At 40.9% G+C, this 20,319-nt stretch overlaps 1 protein-coding gene across 1 annotated transcript; it reads left to right on the forward strand.

Annotated features, from left to right (window-relative positions):
- Positions 1 to 1,632: 1,632 nt before the first annotated feature.
- SLC16A3 (solute carrier family 16 member 3) lies at positions 1,633 to 19,802 on the forward strand. Its single transcript, XM_005495665.4, has 5 exons — positions 1,633 to 1,772; positions 8,065 to 8,309; positions 8,873 to 9,016; positions 9,362 to 10,129; positions 11,398 to 19,802. Exons 2-5 carry the CDS (start codon positions 8,087 to 8,089, stop codon positions 11,682 to 11,684), a joined length of 1,422 nt encoding a protein of 473 aa, XP_005495722.1. The 5' UTR covers positions 1,633 to 1,772; positions 8,065 to 8,086; the 3' UTR covers positions 11,685 to 19,802.
- Positions 19,803 to 20,319: the final 517 nt, after the last annotated feature.

Raw genomic sequence — 20,319 nt, forward strand, 5'->3', positions numbered from 1 at the left:
GAATGGCCTGAATTCAGATAACAGCAGGACAGTCAAAAACTGGTTTTACTTTTACTAGTCTTTAAGATTAGCAGTGTCAGTCTTATTGTCTGTATGTTATCTGCTCAAAATAAACCACATGGCCTTGCTCATCTTCACACATTAATGCAATGAATCCTTAAGCATGTACAAATGGGTACTATATTTCAGCAAAATTGAACCAATAGCCAATGCAAACATAATGCGCAAGGGAAAGAAAAAACTTCTAAGTCATTAAAAGAGCTTCAGTTCCTGCCTTGGTATTACATGATTTCAGCAAGTAGGTTTTACATTGGAAGCCACTAATCTGTGTGATATCCTAGTTCTCAAAAGACAATATTGTATCCTACTTGTCCTCTCCTACTTAGAATCCTACCCCTGGGTAAGTCCACATAGGTTATAGGAATCATAGAATCATTTAGAAATTTTTTTTTCCCCAAGATCGTTGAGTTCAGCTGTTAACCTCCAGGGATGGTGACTCCATGACTTCCCTGGACATGCCATTCCAATGCTTGGCAACCTGTTTGGAGAAGAGATTTTTTCCAATATTTAAACTAAAGCTCCTCCAGCACAATTTGAGGCCATTTCCTCTTGTTCTATCACTTGTTACCTGGGAGAAGAGACAGATGCCTGCCTTGGTACAATCTCCTTTCAGGTAGCTGTAGAGAGTGATAAGGTCTCCTGAGCCTCCTTTTCTCCAGGCTGAGTCTCTCCAGCTCCCTCAGCTAGTGTCCATCAGACTCGTGCTCTAGACCCTTCCCTAGCTCTGTTGCCCTTCTCTGGCCATGTTCCAGCCCCTCAATGTTGTCTTGTTGTGAGGGAGTGAAAACCAAACACAGGATTTAAGGTGTGGTGTCATTCCCGTATATATTGGATTGTGTGCTAGAAGCACACAAAAGAATGGAGTCACCTACTCCTGAATTTTCTAAGCCCCTGGTATCCATAGGAGTGCTACTTTTGGTGCCTTTAAGAATCCCACCACAACTTTCATAGATCAGCACATCAGTTTTATAATCAAATGTTTGTAGGAATCCCAGTTGAGTCCCAAGAGATTAATGCAGAAAGCTCAGTCCATCCGTATGTAAAAGGAGGAGTATGTTATGAAACTGTATTTGCAGGGAGTAATATAATATTTACTCCCTTGGTAAAGGATGAGGAGGGAAGCCTAACGGTCGTCTACAGAATGCACACTATCACACTCAAATTTCTAAGAAGAAAACAACTAAGCAAGGAAGCTCGTAGGAGTAATTCTCGTGGGAGGAGACAATGAGGAAACTGATCGCTCCCGAAAAAACAGAAACGGTAGCACAGAACAAACCTCAACAGCAGAAATCCATTCATAAGTTGAAGTCCACTGCTCAGGTCCTCTTCCTCCGGACAGCCAGCCCAGCATTCGTGCCGGCAGGGTCCAGCCCCGCGTTGCACTGTACGCAAGCAGCGCAAAGCTCGTGCTGATGCCTTGTGAGGCACCGGGGCCCCGCTCGGAGCCGGCGCCGGTGGAGTCGCGCTGCGCGCAGCCGGGGCCCGGGCGCCGAAGAACCTGTAGCGGAGGGGGAGTCGCCGCGGCGGCGATAGGACCCAGGGTGCGCCCCGTGTGGAGGGCGGGGCGAGCAGCTCCAGAGCCGCCGCGCGGGAGCGCTCCCCAGCCCGGGAGCAGACGGGCCGTGCGGCTCTGCGCGGGCACACGGGCACAGCGGGCTGCGGTCCGGCGCCAGCACGGGCATCCCCGCGCCGAGACGCGGGACGTGACTCAGGTACTGAGGCTGATGCTGCGGAGTCCTTGCCGGGGGCACGCGGACGAACGCCGCGGGGAGGGCTAAATGGGGGGTCCGGAGCCGGGTGAGCCGAACCCAGAGCGCCGACCTGACCGAGGGCTCTTCTCTGCGTGGGGGTCTCCGGGCCGGCGGATGAGCCCTTGCGCCGCCCAAGCTTTGGGCAAAGCGCGGCGTAAGAGTCACGGGTTCATCCTGTGCCCAGAGGCTACGCTGGGCGCCGGCGGGGACGTGGGCACGACGCGGACTGTTCTCGCACCCCTTGGCACCACCCTACGAGGGTCGGCGCGGCGTCGTCCCACTGGCTGCTTTTGTCCTCGCTCGTGGGGCCACGCGGGCTCAGCTCTTCGTCGGGAAACCCGCGTTGCCGTATGGGTCGCCCAACGTCCTCAGCGCCACCAGCCTAAAAGCGCTGTCCGGGCGCTGAGCGGTGCTGGCCACCGAGTAGCACTCCGCCTGCTACGAGAGAGCGTGGCCCCCGGCTTCCCCTCTGGCAGCCGGGTCACGCCTAGGCACGTAGTGCCGCCGGCCCGAGGGCACGTACAGTGCCACACCGGTGGCTCGTGGGACGCCCGCGAGCTCGGGCTTTGTTTCCGCCATTCGTGGCTTCACACCGTTACTGGGGAACGAGGGTCTCTCGCCTCCGCTGTCCCTTCGCTACTGCTCAGCTCCTGTTTCAGTGTAGAGCCCTCGGAAGTGAATTTCGGAATTTTTTGTCATAGCGGTGACTGTTCAGGTCCGTCAAAGCGAATGACGAGCAGTCTGAGGGACTGTTCCCTCATAAGGACATCGTCTCAGCCCCAGGCAGGAGCCCCGTTACTCGGTTCAGCGAGCACACTAAGAACGGTGGGGCACCCGGGCACGGAATCGCGCGGCGTCTCCCCGGTCTGCGTGAGCATTGGCTGCGGCGGCGACCCAAGCGTTCCCCGGGAGCCGCCTCGGCTGAGGGCTGCGCGGACTACGTGCCCGCCCCGGAGCGCCGCGCGAGCGGTCGTGGCCGTGGCGACGCCGCTACCGCCACCATTGTATTCCCAAGCCCTCTCCCCCAGGGCCTCTCCCGCGCGGCGGCCGCCGAAGCCCCTCCATCTCTTGGGAAAAAGCCTTGTTTTGATGCTGCTCGCAATCCACCTGAAGGGGTCTGCGGTTTGCCTTCTAAGCAATTCTGTGGAGAGAAGAAAAAGCACAAAAAGCTGGAGTTGAATTTCAGTATTTCAGCTTCCTCACAGGGGCAGACCGTTAGCACTAGTGTAAATGCACTCCTCTTGGGCAATCCGTTCAATTTAGGATGTCGTAGAGTAAAGCCATGTATGGTTTTGCAGTGTTTATTTCAGAGGAAGCAGTGTGGCAGCGGTTTTAAAATGTAAATCAGAATCTATTAGTACAGTACACCTTCTGTGGTTCAGTCAGAAGTATAACTCAAGGTATATTACAGAAATAAAAAGCTGGCATTTTAAATTGTGACTGAAGGTGGCAATTCACATATCTCAATGTGTGACACCCTATTATGAAAGTGCACTGTCCAAAGTGAAAATTACCTCTGAGCCAGATTATCTTTCCTCACTACATTCTGCTACAAGTGCTCACCTAGCTTGAGATACAGTGCATGTGCATGTGAGCACTTTATATATAAAGGTAGTTCCATTATAGTCTGCAAAAATAAGCAGAGATGCCCAGCTGGTGACAGGACTCGACCCTTAATTAGTTTTTATCTATCTCTGACACTTTCTGGATTTATACTAAACAATATAAGGACACTTCTTCACTATAAGCAATTGTCAAGCATTTATGTTTTTCTAAAGCTTCAACATTTTGCAAAGCCATCACAGTCACAGAGCTGAAATTAATTTTCATGATGCATGAAAATTAATTGTAAGTTGTTCTCAAGTGAAGTTGGGATTCTGCAACTTTTCATGATATAAAATAGGACAAGCAAATAAATAGTCACAACTTTCCCTATAGAGCACTTTACCCAGATAATAGAATTTAAACTTGTTATCATTATCTGCTACACATAAAATTGCAGTGTGAATTTACTGTTAGTGAGGTCTGCTAATAACTTGTGATGAATGTTACTCACTGTGCAGCAGCAGTGAACAGCTGTTTTGAGGCTAAATGGGGACTGGAGTCCCCATTTAGAGGCTAAATGGGGACTAATTAATAGACAAGATTTGGTATGGAACATCACTTGCAGCTACAGACAGCACAGAATTATTCTAGGAGTTCTAAGAGGGAGATGAGAGAATGGGGAAAACTGGCAAACCCTTAAGAAAGGCAGCAGACCTCGAAAAATTGTCTCATTTGAAATGGAGGAGGCCAAAATGGGACAGTGGCAGTCACTGTGGGGCCTTGCAAGGAGGACAGGAGGTCAAAATAGGCATTGATAAATATGGTAATGATTTTGTGGGGAACAGCCTTTGGAATGAGCATATAATTCTACTGGCTAATATTTAAGCAGGTAAGCCACAGGAAATGCACTAGTGGGTTATACCAGTGGCCCATCTAAATGGCTACTATGAGTTACCTGAGTTGTAATAAAATCTGATTTAAAGATTTATGCATTTGTACTTTGGAGAAGCAGGAAGGAGTTAAAGTCATGCTGAATAGGCAGATGTCAGTGATGTCAATACAAAGGGTCGTTGTTCTATATGTAGAGGGCCACCATAAGGATCTGGAGAATATTAAAATAAAAACTTTTTTCAGGAATCATTTCTTGAAAAATTTCAGTAGAGTTGGTTAGTCTTAGGAATCCTTAAAATCAAGAATAACATGCATATTTTGTTTAGTTAGATTTTAATACCTTTGGGCAAATACAGGAGGTTTATAATTCCTATTAGCACAACATTAAGCAGCCTATGCTTTTCAAGATATTCATACCTCCAATACCCTATGAAGAGAGAAATTATTTTCTTTGTTCACAGATAAGAGAAACTGAAGGAGGATGTCTACATTACTCAGCTTATCCCATCTTCCTTATTTTGTAGTTATACAAATCTCACCGGGGTGTGGCTCCAGACTGAAGTCTAGGCTGAACTGGGTTCCCTACTCGGAGGCTTATGTTCTATTTTTGATAACCATCTCTTATTTGTATCATAGAAAGTCAAGGTTGTGTAGATTTCAGCTGTAGTTAGAATAAATTAATTATTCTTGAAAATTCCTGAAATTAATTCTTGAGAACATGAAGTTCTCAAGCTATATAAGTCAGTGTACACGCTCATAAGTGTCCTTCCTACCCATACTGCTGACCATGAAGTACAGCTATGTTGCCAATAAGACTAGTGGCTAAACACAAATAAGAGATTCTTGCCTTTTCTAGCTGCTCCTTTTTATAATACGTCATCCCAGAAACCACACCATCACACCACCCACAATGCTACCTAATATTTCCTCCTAACTGAGTCTATATTAGTTTCCATGACAACAAGAAGATAATATCAGGAAGATGCAACCCCCGATGCTACCTTTGTTTTGCACATTACCAAAGCAAGAATCCATTCATGATAGAAGGAATCTGGAACAAATACTGACAATACTGTTATGTCTGTTGTGGAGATATGAAAGTGAGCTGCAGCCAGTTAAATGTAATCCTTTGCCTCTAAATAGGGCTGAGCTGGCAAAAGCAGAAAGCAAAACAAGCTGTTGCAATAGTTAGGCAGTAGCCTTCTATCTTAGCAGGCTTTGATGGCATCCCAGCACTGTAGTGAAATCCTAAGTAAAAATTTTGCCAGTGCAGATCAACCAGAAGCCTGCCTTTTCTAAAGGTGGTACCCCTCGTTTATACATTTTGTAAAGGAACCTCTGCACTACTTCCTTATTATTTATTATTCACCTCTTAAGGAGGTGAATGCAGCCCAGCCTAGTAAGGTACACCGCAACAGGATGAAGTACATTCTTGCTGTGGTTATGGAGACAGGGTTCATTTAGTTCTGGTTAATGGTCTTTTTATTTTGATGTGTTAACATGAATGACCAATGGACAAAACCAGATGAATAACATTGATTGTAGAATCATAGAGTAGTTTGGGTTGGAAGAAACTTTAATCTCATTCCAACCCGCTGCTGTGGGCACAAACACCTTCCATCAGGCCACATGGCTCCAAACCCTGTCTAACCAGGCCTGGAACTCTTCCAGGGATGAGACGGTCACAGCTTCTCTGGGCAACCAGGGCCCCATCACCCTCAGACTAAAGAATTTCTTCCTAATACCTAATCTAAATCTACTGTCAGTTTGAAGTCATTCCCCCTGGTTCAATCACGGCATGCCCTTGTAACAAGTCCCTCTCCAGCCTTCTTGTAGCCACTTCAGACACTGGAAAGGTGCAATAAAGCTTCCCCAGAGCATCCTCTTCTGCATGCTGAACCATCCAAGTTCTCTCAGCCTTTCCCTTTAAGAGAGCTGTTTTTGAGGCATGTGTGTGCAAATGTGAACCACTCTTGAAAGGATGGTGCCTGAAGATCTGGTGTGCTGGCTTATGGTGATTTTTAGTCAAATGTGGTAGTAGTCGTGATGTAAAGAGCAAATGGATATTACTGTGTGCTCCCCTGTAGACCTTTTTTTTATGAAATGCTGGAAAGTAGGCCAGGTTCCCTCACATCAGCAAGTCTACCTCTTTCATCACAGCAAAACATAAAACCGTTTTAGAGACTGCTCCTCATGGCAAAGATGGTAAGCTCCGTAAGGCAGGTGCATCAGAATGTGTCTCTTTCAGGCTGACTTGCTCTGCTGGGCATGGTAGAGCTCAAGAACGGCCAGGAAGGAGGGTATTTCCCTCTCCTGTGGGAGCACCGAGCTCCGGCAACGGCCGTTGCGAGCGCTGGGCGGGGGTGCGGCCCCGGCTCCGCCCGGGCCGCGCGCGCAACTGGCGGGCAGCGCCCGCCCCCGGCCCGGGAGTCACGTCCCGCACGTCTCAGTGCGGCGGCCGCGCGCGCCCCGCTGGGGCATCACCGCGCGGGTCAGGCGGGGCCGCGGGCGGGGCGGCTCCGGCAGCCTCTGCCCGAGGGTCGGAGTGCGGCGGGGGGAGACGGCTCTTCCTCCGAACGGCGGCCGCACCAGGCTCGCTGCGCCGCGTGCCGAGTTGACTTCTCTCCCCCTGAAAATCTTGGACAGTTCTCTCCTGAAAGGAAGAAGCGTGCTGCCAAAGAGTTCTTAACGGTGTTTCTTCTCAAAGCCACTCGCCGCTTCATATGGCATGGATGTAGTTTGCTATCGGGGTTCAGCCCTGTTAGGTCTGCAGAGGCTGCCCTTATAACAACTTTGCTGTAGACGCAGTAAAGGACACAGTCCCAGCCTGTGCCCAGAGGCGAATGCTGTAAGGCAATGAATATCCCCACCCAGCACTGTATAAGCAGTCTGGGGAGATTGCCAGTTGCTGTATTTCAACAAAGCGTGCTCATGTATTATTACTAACTTTGTGTTGCTATTAGACGGGTAATGGAAATGAAGGAAAACTGCCCAACCCTTCCCCCAGTATTTTCAACCTTCACTTCAAATGAAGTATTCGGACAACTTGGAAGTAGCGCGAGAGACAATACTCCCTGAAGTGCTTCAATTTTACATCTTATTCCTGTTCTTTATACATTTGAGCCGAGATTCATCATATATTACTTTTTCTTACTGATCATGTAGTAACAACAATGGCAAATATTTGTGTCAGGCAGGCAGCTGTACTGAGCATTGCTTCAGTTACTAACTCCCAGCACCCACAAAAATGGCTCTTGGGGATTTTCACTGCAGTTTATCATTTGAAGTTGATGTGTGAAAAATGATAGCTCATCATCATCTCAAGGGGACCTTTCTATCTTTTCAAGATAACAGGGTATCAGGGCTGTACAGCTGTCCTCAGTGCGGAATAAAAGAATCTGGGTGATTAGTCCTCCATTTCACAGAGCATTTGTGATGCAACAGGTGTCCTAAGTGAGTAGGCCAGGAGCTTCATGTAAAAAGGTCTTATATAAAATATCTTGCAGACTTTAATGCAGTAATTATTACATATTTGTGAAAGATACACCCCTGAAATGCTGTTACGGCTTCAGTTTTTTGATGAAGCAGTGCTTTGGATGGAATCCAGCTTTGACTTTGAGAGCTGTGCAGGGCCATTCATTTAAAACTCAGCTGCGTGCATCTCATTTTCATGTGTTTTTGCAAGCTTTGTAAAAACCTAAACAAGAAATAGTTAAAATTGCTCTGCATTTACAAGACTGTTTTTTAAAAGTAATTCCAAGCCTTAGTTTAAATGGTTGTGCAATTTTAGAGATACTAATTGCTTTTTGTTTCTTAGGGAACACACAAGCTTCTTCATCATGGGAGCTGTAGTAGCTGATGATGGTCCCTCAGGTGTTAAAGCCCCTGATGGAGGCTGGGGCTGGGCTGTCCTTTTTGGCTGTTTTATCATCACAGGATTCTCCTATGCCTTTCCTAAGGCAGTTAGTGTCTTCTTTAAAGAACTTATCCGGGAATTTGGCATTGGATATAGCGACACTGCATGGATTTCCTCCATTCTGTTGGCCATGCTTTATGGAACAGGTGAGTAGTTATCTGAAACAGTATTGTTATTACAATTTTTTTATTACAATTATTGTTATTACAATTATTACTGTCATACAATTAAGTTTGTAAATCTTACAGCCGTTTACAGTCTGTATCATGACTGCATATCATTAGTTGTGTGCAAATAAGGCATTCCAAGGAAGAATTACTAATAATCACATAAATCAGAAGATTTTTAAGCCCATCCAGTTTATTTAAAATTATGTCTTTGTAAGTCAGTAGCTGCTAAAGATGATGAAAAAGAAAAATCACAGGGCACTATGAAGACAAAAAATATTGACTATAAATAGTCAAAAGTATTTGACTACAAAAGTATTTGACTACAGAGGGAAGGACATTTTTCCTGATTGGCCTGACTTCATGGACAAAGTACAAAACAAGTCAGAATCACTGAAGTTGGAAAGACCTTAGACCTTTAAGATAATTGATTCCTACTATGAACGTTGCACTTTGAAGTCTACCAAAGAAATACAAAGTATCAGAAAATCAGTTGTAAAGTTGGTTTATTGTAGCAACTGTAATTTGCTTTTCTTGCCTAGGTCCACTTTGTAGCGTATGTGTCAATCGCTTTGGTTGTCGCCCTGTCATGCTGGTGGGTGGCCTTTTTGCTTCAATGGGGATGGTGATAGCTTCCTTCTGCACAAGCATCGTTCAGATCTATCTAACTGCAGGTGTGATTACTGGTAAGTACTATGCTGAAAATGAGTTCACTTATATCTTAGCTTTAGGCTGAAGTTTTGTTTAAGTGAAAAATACCCGAAGCATAAGGATAACCCAACTGGGCTTTTATAAAGATGGCAGATAAATGTGGAATTAAAGGTCATTTATTTTTGTTATTAGCATGAAGTGTAATCGTAAAGTACAATAATACTATGGGGGTAAAATATTTTGTGTTATCTTAGGATTCTTCTGCCCATTTGGAACAAAACTATTTTCTCTTAAGTCATGAGTCAGAAAAACTGTAATTAGAATATCTTTAACAATGATATTGTAGGCCAGTATTAATTTTTATGTACCCTCTACTACAGGTTTGGGTTTGGCACTAAACTTTCAGCCTTCACTCATCATGTTAAACCGTTACTTTGACAAACGCCGGCCCTTAGCCAATGGGCTATCTGCTGCTGGGAGTCCAGTGTTTCTTTGTGCTCTCTCACCATTGGGGCAGATATTACAGCATGAGTACGGTTGGAGAGGAGGATTCCTTATCCTGGGTGGGATGCTGCTCAACTGCTGTGTATGCGGAGCACTAATGAGACCTTTGGAGCCACCCAAAAAGGCTGAAGCTACCAAAGAGCCAGCTGAGAAGAAAGTGAAGAAAAAACTTCTGGATTTCAGTGTGTTTAAAGACAGTGGTTTTGTAATCTATACACTAGCAGCATCTATCATGGTGCTTGGCCTGTTTGTTCCTCCAGTGTTTGTTGTGAGTTATGCCAAGGATTTAGGGTATCAAGACACCAAAGCAGCTTTTCTTCTGACTATTCTGGGATTCATTGATATCTTTGCTCGCCCAATCTGTGGAATGGTAGCTGGTCTTAAATGGGTTAGACCACGCTGTGTCTACCTCTTCAGTTTTGCTATGATTTTTAATGGTTTTACAGATCTCATGGGTTCTATGTCTGTTGATTATGGTGGACTGGTGGTCTTTTGCATTTTCTTTGGCATTTCTTATGGAATGGTAGGTGCTCTTCAGTTTGAAGTTCTCATGGCTATCGTTGGTACGCAGAAGTTTTCCAGTGCTATCGGTTTAGTGCTCCTGGCAGAAGCTATGGCTGTTCTGATTGGCCCACCATCAGCAGGCAAGTATGCCATTTAGCACAGAATTTAAAATTGTGTGCATTGCATTCATTTACACAAAATACAAGGGAGCTGAGAAAAAGATGCAAGTCACTCAAGAAGTGCAGATTGTGCTAGTGTTGCACATCTTTCGAAGGCTTTCTGCAGTTGCACTCTGAAATACTCCAAGAAGGGATGGAATAACCCGTTTCCTTCTTGGGTCTATTTCAGGATTGGTTAAACTGCCATCTCGAGATGCTGCTATTTCTTTCTGAAATCCTGCACTGATCTTCTTATTGGTAGATAGCTGACTGGGATTCAGAATATGAAACCTGTCAATTTTCTTTGGGAAATATTAGGATACATTCTCTATATCCATGGTAGATTTGAGGGAGGAAAGAAAACATCTGAAAGACGAAATAAAATCCTACAAGGAGGCCTATAAAACCAGACTGATTTAAGGAAGGTGGAGTGCTTCTATTGCACATCTTACAACCCAAGAATAAGGGGACATGACAAAATAGTAAAATTCATTAATTTGAAGTCAAAACACAAATTAATTACTAATCAAAGAACATACATTTTACAGACCCTGAACTGAAACACACTTTCCCTCCCAAAACCCACCAGGTCACTGCCATAGAATGCTTACTGTTTATACCAGACAATTTTAACAAAACCCCCTTCATGGGAAAACCAGTATTATGCACCACTTCTTCCAATCTTCAAGTTTGGAGAGGCACTTCCTTCATATCCTCCCACCTGTTCTTTCACATCCACTGCATCCTGTAAAAATTTACCTTTCCCAGTGTCAGAATCAGTCAGTTACTCCAGACTGACTACTGAATAACATTTTCATTTTAAGCAGGCAGTCCACTACCCGTGTAGAAAGGTAAATGAAATTGGGAGCAAGAGGATAAAGATGATCAGATCATGATACAGATGACACAGATACCATTCATGGATGCCCATATTTTTATCTGAAATACAAAGCATCTGTTTGATCTTTCGCATCTGAAGGCGAGGCCAGTTTTATTTCAGATGAATTGCATGCCTCTGTGTGCAGCAGACTATGTGTTTTGATATCTCATGCAGTGTCAGTGACTGTTAAACTGAACCGAAATAATTGAGAAATATTTTGTTATAAACTTGTTTTAATCCTATTTCAAAAAATCTTGTTAGGTAGTCATGGTGATTCTAGACAGGAGAGTCAAAATGCTTTAAAAATCAGAAAAATATTCACTGCAAGATAATCACTTTTGTTAACTACCTGGAATGTTGCCTTTTTCAGGAAAACTCCTGGATGCAACGGGGAGGTACATGTTTGTTTTCATTATTGCTGGAATTGAAGTTACCACCTCAGCCCTTGTATTGGCCTTGGGAAATTTCTTCTGCATTAAGAAAAAATCAGAAGAACCGCATACAAAAGAAGAAGCAGCAGAAAGAGAGGAATTAAACAAATGTGAAAACAAAACTCCTGAAGATGCCAAAGTGGACTCTATTGAAGTGGAGCAGTTTCTGAAAGATGAGCCTGAAAAAAATGGCGAAGTTGTAACTAACCCAGAAACATGTGTATGAGCATAACAAGGAACTGAGAAGTGTTTAGAAAAGAAAGATTTCCAACGCTATTTATTTTAGAAACAGAAATAGTTTAGGGTTGGGCCATCTGCTTTAGTAACTTGGGGCTAGTCAGCTCATCAGGTCTCTTTGGAAGCTGATTAGCTAGACAACATCTTACCGGAAAACTAGCTTTATTGGTAAAGGGTGGAACATTGTGGTTATGTATTTTATGTAAACTAAAAAAGCTTTTATGAACACAAGTAGGCTCTTGCTATGCATCACCAGAAACTGCTCACTTGGAAGATACGGGAAAAGCATATTTTCAGAAAAGTGGAATTATATGTATGTTTTCAGACAATATTGATGAAATTGCTGTGTTGTGTGGCTAAATATAATTTCCCTACGTTCTCTGTGAAGGGAAAAGAGTTTGAGATGGATAAAAATCTCAGGAACTTAAAGGTCTCCATTAGGTTTTAGAATTTCTTACCTTTTTAGATTTTTTTTTAGATAATTGGCTCAGCCCTAATTTAATTTTGATAAGATCTGTAACTTTGATTTATGTAAATGCATTTCTGCCTAAATCTGTAACCTTTGCAATAATCACCTGGAAATCCTGTTTTTGGAAAGGCACATTACAGACAGTGTCCTCAGCAGATCACACAAGTGGTATTCTGAGATAGTACTAAAAAAACCCAAACAGCAGAATGGATCCTGACAGACCTTGAGGAAACAAAATTAGTCCACAAATCCATGCATTGTTTTCTGTAAAATTTCTCTAGAGCATTGAAAAATATTCCAAGTAACACGGACAAGATGATCAGTAGAATAGTCTGAAAAAGTGTCCATTTTGCATACAAAAGAAATGATGGTGCAAGTTTCCGGATGACTTACAGAGTGGGTAGACTTTGGGAAGAGACTGAACTACTTTGAAACATGTTAGTCATCCATAAAATGCAATGTTAGCATCATGGAAAGGTTTTAATATGTTTAGTTTTGAGGTTTTTTTTCTACCCCATTTATCCCACTTCCCTACCCCCCAGCTTAATCTATGGAAGTTCAAAGTGCCATTCTTGCTGTTTGAGGAAACATGACAGAACTGTTGATAATTTTTATGATGGCATGGTACTGAATAGAAAAGGAAGGCATTGTGTTTTTTTTCCCACCCAAAACCACTCAAGAAATGTAATTTTTAAAAATATAAAATCATGCTACTGCATCTCATCTCTCAAATCTGCTTATAAAAAACTGAATAGGCTTTGTAACTGCAGTAACAATCTTCAAAACAGACTAAATGTAACAGATTCAATTTTCTTAGTAGTAGCAAAGGAATACTGGCTTTCAGGTGCCAAAATTGTTCTGCTTAATAACTGAAAATTGAAAGACCCTAATCCCTTACAATTCAGTATCCACTTAAAATTTCTAACGGAAACAAAGTGCCAAAACCATGAACCATTCTCTAATGAATGATACCAACTTCCATTTTGGAAGTTTCTTCAAAATGGTTTTGCAATGTTAGGACAACCTTGCACAGAAATCGGAAGGTTAGAAATATAACTTTAAAAAGAAATGGATGCGACATAGAATAAACTGGTTTTACATCCTATGTAGTGCATTATTTTAAAGTCTTATTAATTTAGTGGCAGCAATCGTAGTGAATGGTATTTTCCAGTTGTAACAGCTTGCTTACTGAACTTAGCTCCAGTTTGCTAAAGACTAAATTGGTACTTGAAGCACAACACTGATAACTCCAGAAGGCAAGAGAAAAACGGAATCCACAGAGTAATTTATTATATCCTTGGAGGCTGCTTCAGATGATACATGAAAGCCTGATACAGCTTTCAGATTGGAGTTCCCTGTTGTTTCAAAAAGCAGAAACTGAAAACCTTTCCAAAGGTGAATTCAGATTCTCAGACAGCCATTTCTGACTTACCGTGTGCTTTGATCACTGGATTTCTTTGCTAGATAATGCTATGCAGTTATCACAGAATGAAATGGTTATTCTGCAAATTGTCCAGACTTTATAGGTGACAGAATGTCATTTGTGCTTATCATACTGACTTTCCAGACTATGTTTCATTTTCCATACATAATACTTTTACAGTTAAGCTGGAAAAAATTTTATGCTGTAATTTTATGTGATTTGAGACAGAAAAAGAAGTTAGGAAGACAAGGAGACACGGTTCAACAAGAAACCATAAATCATCTTGTAAGCAAAACTGGTGTTAATAGAAAGGCCTCATTTGCCAATACAAGTTATTTTCTTCCACTCAAAGACCAATACCATTGACTGGGACTGCCAATGCTCTTGTGCTGTTTTCAGCACAGGCCTACCAATGGCTTGCAGTATTTATGACAGCAGGAGATGCTTACTGAATGACAGTGGTCAAATCAAAGGACTCCTTTATTGACTGTGAGGAAAAAAAGGATTAGAATTTAATTCACTAAGCAGTTTAAAAAAACATATTATCAGTGTAAAATCTTTTATCATTTTAATTAATTGCAAGAAGCATCAATACAAAGGTGAGAAACTCCTAATGTAGCTCTCTTAGCAACATCCAAAGTGGCAGGCTTGAGAGTACTTCAGAGTTTTAGAGCCAGTTAAGCTCCTTGCTCCCATTCAGTTCCACTCAAGGTAACACCAAAGTGTGTGGTAGCCCTCCAGTCCTCATTCTGTTCAGCTGCCTTTATCTTCTTGGAAAGAGATTCGTTAAACTGATGGGAAGGAAACCTCCATGCCAGATATCCAGGCTGAACACCTGCTGGCCATTACACTAGACTGGGCTGAAGCATGTACCCAACTGCTCCAATAACCCTTTGTGGCCATGTCAATACATCTCCTATTTTATAGATCTCCCTCCTTCTACCCCAGTGTGTTAAAAACTCAAAACCAACCAAAACTAAACCCCACAAGCATCTAGTCCTTAGGTTCCCAGCACTGTCCAGCCAGGCTTCTTTTTAATTTAACTCTGCTTACTGTAAATATTTAAATAGATTGATAAATATTTTTTTTTAAAGTATTTTGTATATTTAAAAGCAAGGAACTGATTTAAATTCTTCCAGATACTTTGCTACTCTATTTCTTTAATCTCAATACCAACTGAGATGCCCTTAAGAGCGGTCTGCGAGATGTGCTCATCCACATATTTTGAGGATGTACACATCGAAGCCATAAAGCATTGCTAAGGAGACACTGATTGCTCAGGGTCACAGGCAGAACAGTTTCATGCAACATCTACCCAGATGAACCTTTGTTCCACCTTCACTTGATTAAAATTTTGTGATTTGAAAAAAGGGAAAAGGAAAAGGAAGGGAATGTAGGTAATTATGCAACCAAGTTGCGAAGCATCCAAAGATTCTAGTTTACTCCTACATCATACACTATTGAAACATATATAATTTCTTTTGACACACAGATCATGAATATATCTAAGAAGTCTGGAAAGTAAACAATCAAAAAACCAAAACAGTTTTCCAAGATTCTTTCTCTGAAAGTCGTGAATAGTCTTTTACCCCGCAGGCTGGCAAAATTTTGAAAGCATTTTGGATCTTCACACATTCTATAAATTGTGTACTATAGGATTTATTGGCAAAGTATTGTATGATTGATTATGTAATGGGTCTTAGAAAAGTAAGGGCCTGATGCAAGGAGATTAAATGTGCATAAATGCCAGTAATACACAAAGACTAGATAAAAAAGAATACATGTGTTTGCACATACATACGTACATATGTGTGTATATACATACATACATACATGAATAAAAATATATACGTAAACACGCAAAATACCCACAGGAGTAGATTACAGACAGTTTGCCCATTTATTAGACAGTGAGCAGAGTTAAAATTATTTTCTTCCTCCTATACAAAGATCAGTTTGCTTTTTTGAAAATTCTAAATTAAATATTTTGTACCCATTTGGAGCCTAGAAGACCTCAGCAGAACTAGAAGTCTTAAAGTAATGCAGCTGTTTCAAAATAAGCCAGTCCCCTAAAGTTAAGACTTGAGATGGATGGTATGAAGATATGGTGTAAAGGACTGGAGAGATTTTGTGTAATATTAAATTCCATCTACACAAACGGGTATTAGGCCACATAGAATCATTCTTTAAAAATAAATTAGAACATTCCCTAATCAAGCAACCAATCTTCAAAATGAAAAAGCAAAATTCATATATGCACCATTGGCACATCCCAAAGAAAATGTTTAGTTTGGTAGACAATTATAAAAGGAAGAATTTCAGAATGCAAACTCTTACACGTTACAACATGTAAGTATTGACTTATGTAGTGTGTCTGTGTCTCTTTGCCACACTCATCTATAGGATTATGAGAAGCAATTAATTTTGTGCGAGATGACATTTTGTTTCTTGTTAATGCACTTTAATGTAATGTGTATATTTATACTTAGTAATTTTTTTTATGCTTTTCTAGTAAACTGTTGCAAATGTAGTGAATAAATAAATATCTGATTGTCAAAAACTGTGGGTTTGAGAAAATAAGCTGAGGAAAAATTAACTTTAGCACCCCAATATGGATATTAGGCTTCATTTGCACATACCTATTAAACCGCTATACAGGGACAAGAGTGTTTATAGAGAAGAGCTGACACTCAGCTGACAGGCAGCCACAATTTAATGTGGGCAAGGGGACTGCTTTTGTCATGACTCATAGTTTGGCCAATTCCAAAATGGATATGTGCTTCTGCTGTAAGTGATCCTGAAAACTACTTTAAAGCATCATCTAATTTAAAATAACAGCAATTAATTTTGTACTGTGCTTTGTAAAAAATATTAATGTTCTCCTTTGAATAGTGCTCCAGATTTTGTCTGCAGGTAAAGTTTTATGAACTGTCTTGAGTTATAAAGCCCAAAATATTTTGAACACTGACATGTTGGCAAGCTGTCTGTACTGTCAAGTGATGCTCTTCAGAATTTGAAAGCTCCTAAGAAAACACAGTGCAGGCATACATTTATGTTGTGGGTTTTTGGCTCCTATGGTACCTCAGCTAGGACTAGCTCCTCAAGGTATAATCTCAAGGCTACATCCAGGTGAATCAAAATTACAAGCGGTGTAATTCACAAGCAAGACCGATCTTTTGGAATCTGAAGATACATACTTGTGCTTAATTCTAAGTATGTGTGTCAAGAGATCTTTGAGAAAACTTTCAAAGCTCACTTAAAAAAGTTTCTCTGTATATTTACACTGAAAAGGTCGCAGGTCTAGTTTACATAAACACATCCTCCCCTTAGTATTTGAATAGATACACGATTACCTTTTATGGTAGTTTAATTAAATTGGCAAGACTTAAGGTGTAATCAAATGCTTTGCAACCCAATGGCCAAACCAAGCCATATACTGCTGCAGGAATTAATATTACTCAGTGGACTAAAATGACAGAACTTACTAGCATGTAGTCAGCCCACTCTTGTGACAGAAAACCAGAATTTATCTTTGCCTCTGGCTGTCTTTGAGTCTGAAAGAAGTAGGGCCAATCACTGTAGGGGAAAATGTGCTTGATCTGATTTGCACAGCTGCTGTTTCCTGCTGCTGGACCTGTTGAAGAAAGTACTCCTCTACTTCTGGAAGACTAAACAACCTTGACAACAGCAGTGGCGCCGCGAATGAGAAGCAACAGCTTTGGAATGGATTGTTTCAGCAGCTTTCTCAATGCTTCTGAAACAGAGGTTATTTTTGTGTCAGTTAAAATGCTTATGCTCTTAAAAGCATTTTGCTAGTGACACAGTCAGTGAGATCAGCAGTCCTGTATTTGTCTGAGAATGTATGGCAAATTAAGATACGGAGTAAAAAGCTACTTACCTCTAGATATACACTGTTATTTCCTTGACTGAGCTCCGTATTTGCTTCATCATGTCAGCAACATTTCAGCTGGCAGCCTTCCTCACTACTCCCAGATGAATACTTCAGAGCATTAAGAAAGGATAGCTTTTGCTCTTCTGACTTTTCATTTACTACTCTTTCAACAGTTTAAAACCTTTCACAATAAAACTCTGAACCCAATGAAAAAGTATATACAGATTTTAGTATTTAAAATTCTTAAACAGCAAAAGACCTTCTGAGTCTCGTTGAAAAACGTGCCTTAAGATCCATTGATGACGTGTCAGACAAAATACATTTTTTTTGGCCGTGAGAGCAGAGAAACATTTGCTGTTAGGGGTCATCTAAGAAAAAGAACTGTGCATGACCTCAAATTACCCTGGCTTATCCTTTCCTTAAGGATTAAGGGAAATACCAGAAGCTGTGTCCTGCCTTTGTGCCTGTAATGCTTGCAGGTCTGAACCAAGCTGAGGACCGTAACTGAACAATTTTTTTTTTCTTGTAGTGCTCAGGACTAAGTATTTTCTTTTTAGTGTATAATGTACCAAATGAATTCTTGTTCCACATCCCATCCCAAACATCCTGGATTGGTCACGGTAAAGACACTGTAGACTAGGGCTTAATAATTTAAGATGATCCATGACATTTTTCCCTTTTTCCACTTTTTCACATTCCTCTTTGTCCATTAGGCATACATATATATCTCAGACCTATACCTTAAGCATTTTGAATCAAGAATTGCCCAAAATGTGATTAACAAAGAACATTTTAGGCATATTTTTGTAGATTCTCTGTGTACAGTTCTCTGCTCATTTTCTACTATCCCTCTGCCTGAAGCATATAATGGGTTTGACAGAAGAACCAAACCATCCTAGTCTTAATAATCTTAAGCAAGGAAAAAACCCACCAATATCTAAGAAGTTGTAAAGTGTTAATACTGTGCAAATATCTGCTGAAAAAGTCGGTATGATTTGGCTGTGAAACAGATTCTTACTGAAGACCAGGCCTCTGAGCACTCTCCTTGCACAAAAGTATTGAACAGTACACATAGTCTATACCAATTCAGGTTCAGAAAGTCACTTAAATCTATACATATGCATGTAAAATCAATAACTGTCACTTGAATGAATCAAAGGGAAATGTACTGTTTTTAATAACAAAATACTGCATTCTTTCACAGTAAAACCTTTTTATTATTAACCTAACTCATCCAGTGAATTTTAGAAGCTGCTGTAGGATTAAGTTCATGATGGATTACACTTGCTCACAATCTCAAAGCTTAAATTTTGATTTCTGAACAGATGGCCCAGCACTATTAAAAAAACAGTAGCATTGTTTGTTTTAATTTGGTATTTTGTACACAAAGTGCAGCTCTTGTAAAGCAAAAGTCAAAGAACAAAATAAACACCTTTTTATTTAATTATTTTAAAAGAGAAACTAAATATTCTTGAAATCAACACGTATGCTGCTCTAGCCAATGCTATCCTCAAGGGTCTGGGACATAAGGAAACAAAGACAAGTAGTTATACTCATGACATTTTTCCTGCTGGAAACGATGACTTCATCAACGTGCCTTCCTCCAAGGAGTACTTTGAATATTTTCATGAAGCTAACGTGGAATACATGGACTCAAATGTTTTCTCTTAATGGCTCTCTTAAAGCAGAGGATTTATTTTCTTTTTTTTTTTAAAGTACTTGTACCGCAAAAACTCAAGGACTCTGTAACCACTCAAGATTATGTAAAACAGCGGCACAGGTGGTATTTTCCATATAAAAGCATATACACAATTTTAAGCGAAAACCATGAGAAGAAATTAAAATATCCTTCCAACTTCTAAATGTCTGATAATAAGAAAACACGGAGGGTTCCTGAAGGTGTGCCTACCCTCAGGTTACAATAGACTTTTGAGAATCATATAGCAAAATCTGGAATTTTATTATACAGGGCACCACTGTGAGTACACCTCACTATTTTTCTTGCCTTTATCTTAGCTCCCATAACTGATCTAATCTCAATTCCCCTACTATACTTTCTTATCAATACCCTGTATTACTTGATACGCGAAAGCTTTTGTACAGAATAAAAAAACTTCTGGAAAAAAAAGAAGTATTCAAACAAAAACATTTACCTTTAAATTGGCAAAAAGGCATGCTTTCTGTGAGCAAAGTAATTAATGCTTTCTCTTTCTTCCTGTACACCCCAGGATTATAACTACCAAACTCTTTCACTGAAAGTTGTGCTACCAAGATAGTATCTTCAAATGTTTGCAACTGACAATATTCTTTGTAGGTACAGAAATCCCTTGAAAAAAAGAAAAAAGAAGTGAGAAACGAGAAAAGAGAAGAAAAAAGGAAGAAAAGAGAAAAAAGAAAAGAGTTGCATCAGGTAAATGGTGAAGATTCATTGCAAGTCAGTAAGTTACACCAAGAAGAACAGAAGTTATTATGAATGTATTTACACAACTGTTAAATTACACAAATACAGTGGTAGTACAAATGAAGTGCTTTGAGATACTGGTTTATACACAGGTTCATATAGACAGTCCAACTATTTTCTGCATGATGGAATTTAGCTATTATGAGGACAAAAACTGCCCACAAGTGAGTACAATTCTAGAAATCTGCAGTTAACTTTTAAGTATAGTACAGCAATCTAATGGTCCAGATACATAGGAAATAAAAAGGCTGCTTTTTTCAGTCCCTCAAACACTACACTATTAACCACAGATATTTACAAGAAAAGCACAGTGAAGTGTAAAACTGCTCAAATGGTAGTGCACATGCCTAAAATACCAAAGTTTATAGTAACTGAGGAA

This window comes from Zonotrichia albicollis, chromosome 19 (genome assembly GCF_047830755.1).
Source record: "Zonotrichia albicollis isolate bZonAlb1 chromosome 19, bZonAlb1.hap1, whole genome shotgun sequence".
In the NCBI taxonomy this organism is placed as follows: Eukaryota; Metazoa; Chordata; class Aves; order Passeriformes; family Passerellidae; genus Zonotrichia; species Zonotrichia albicollis.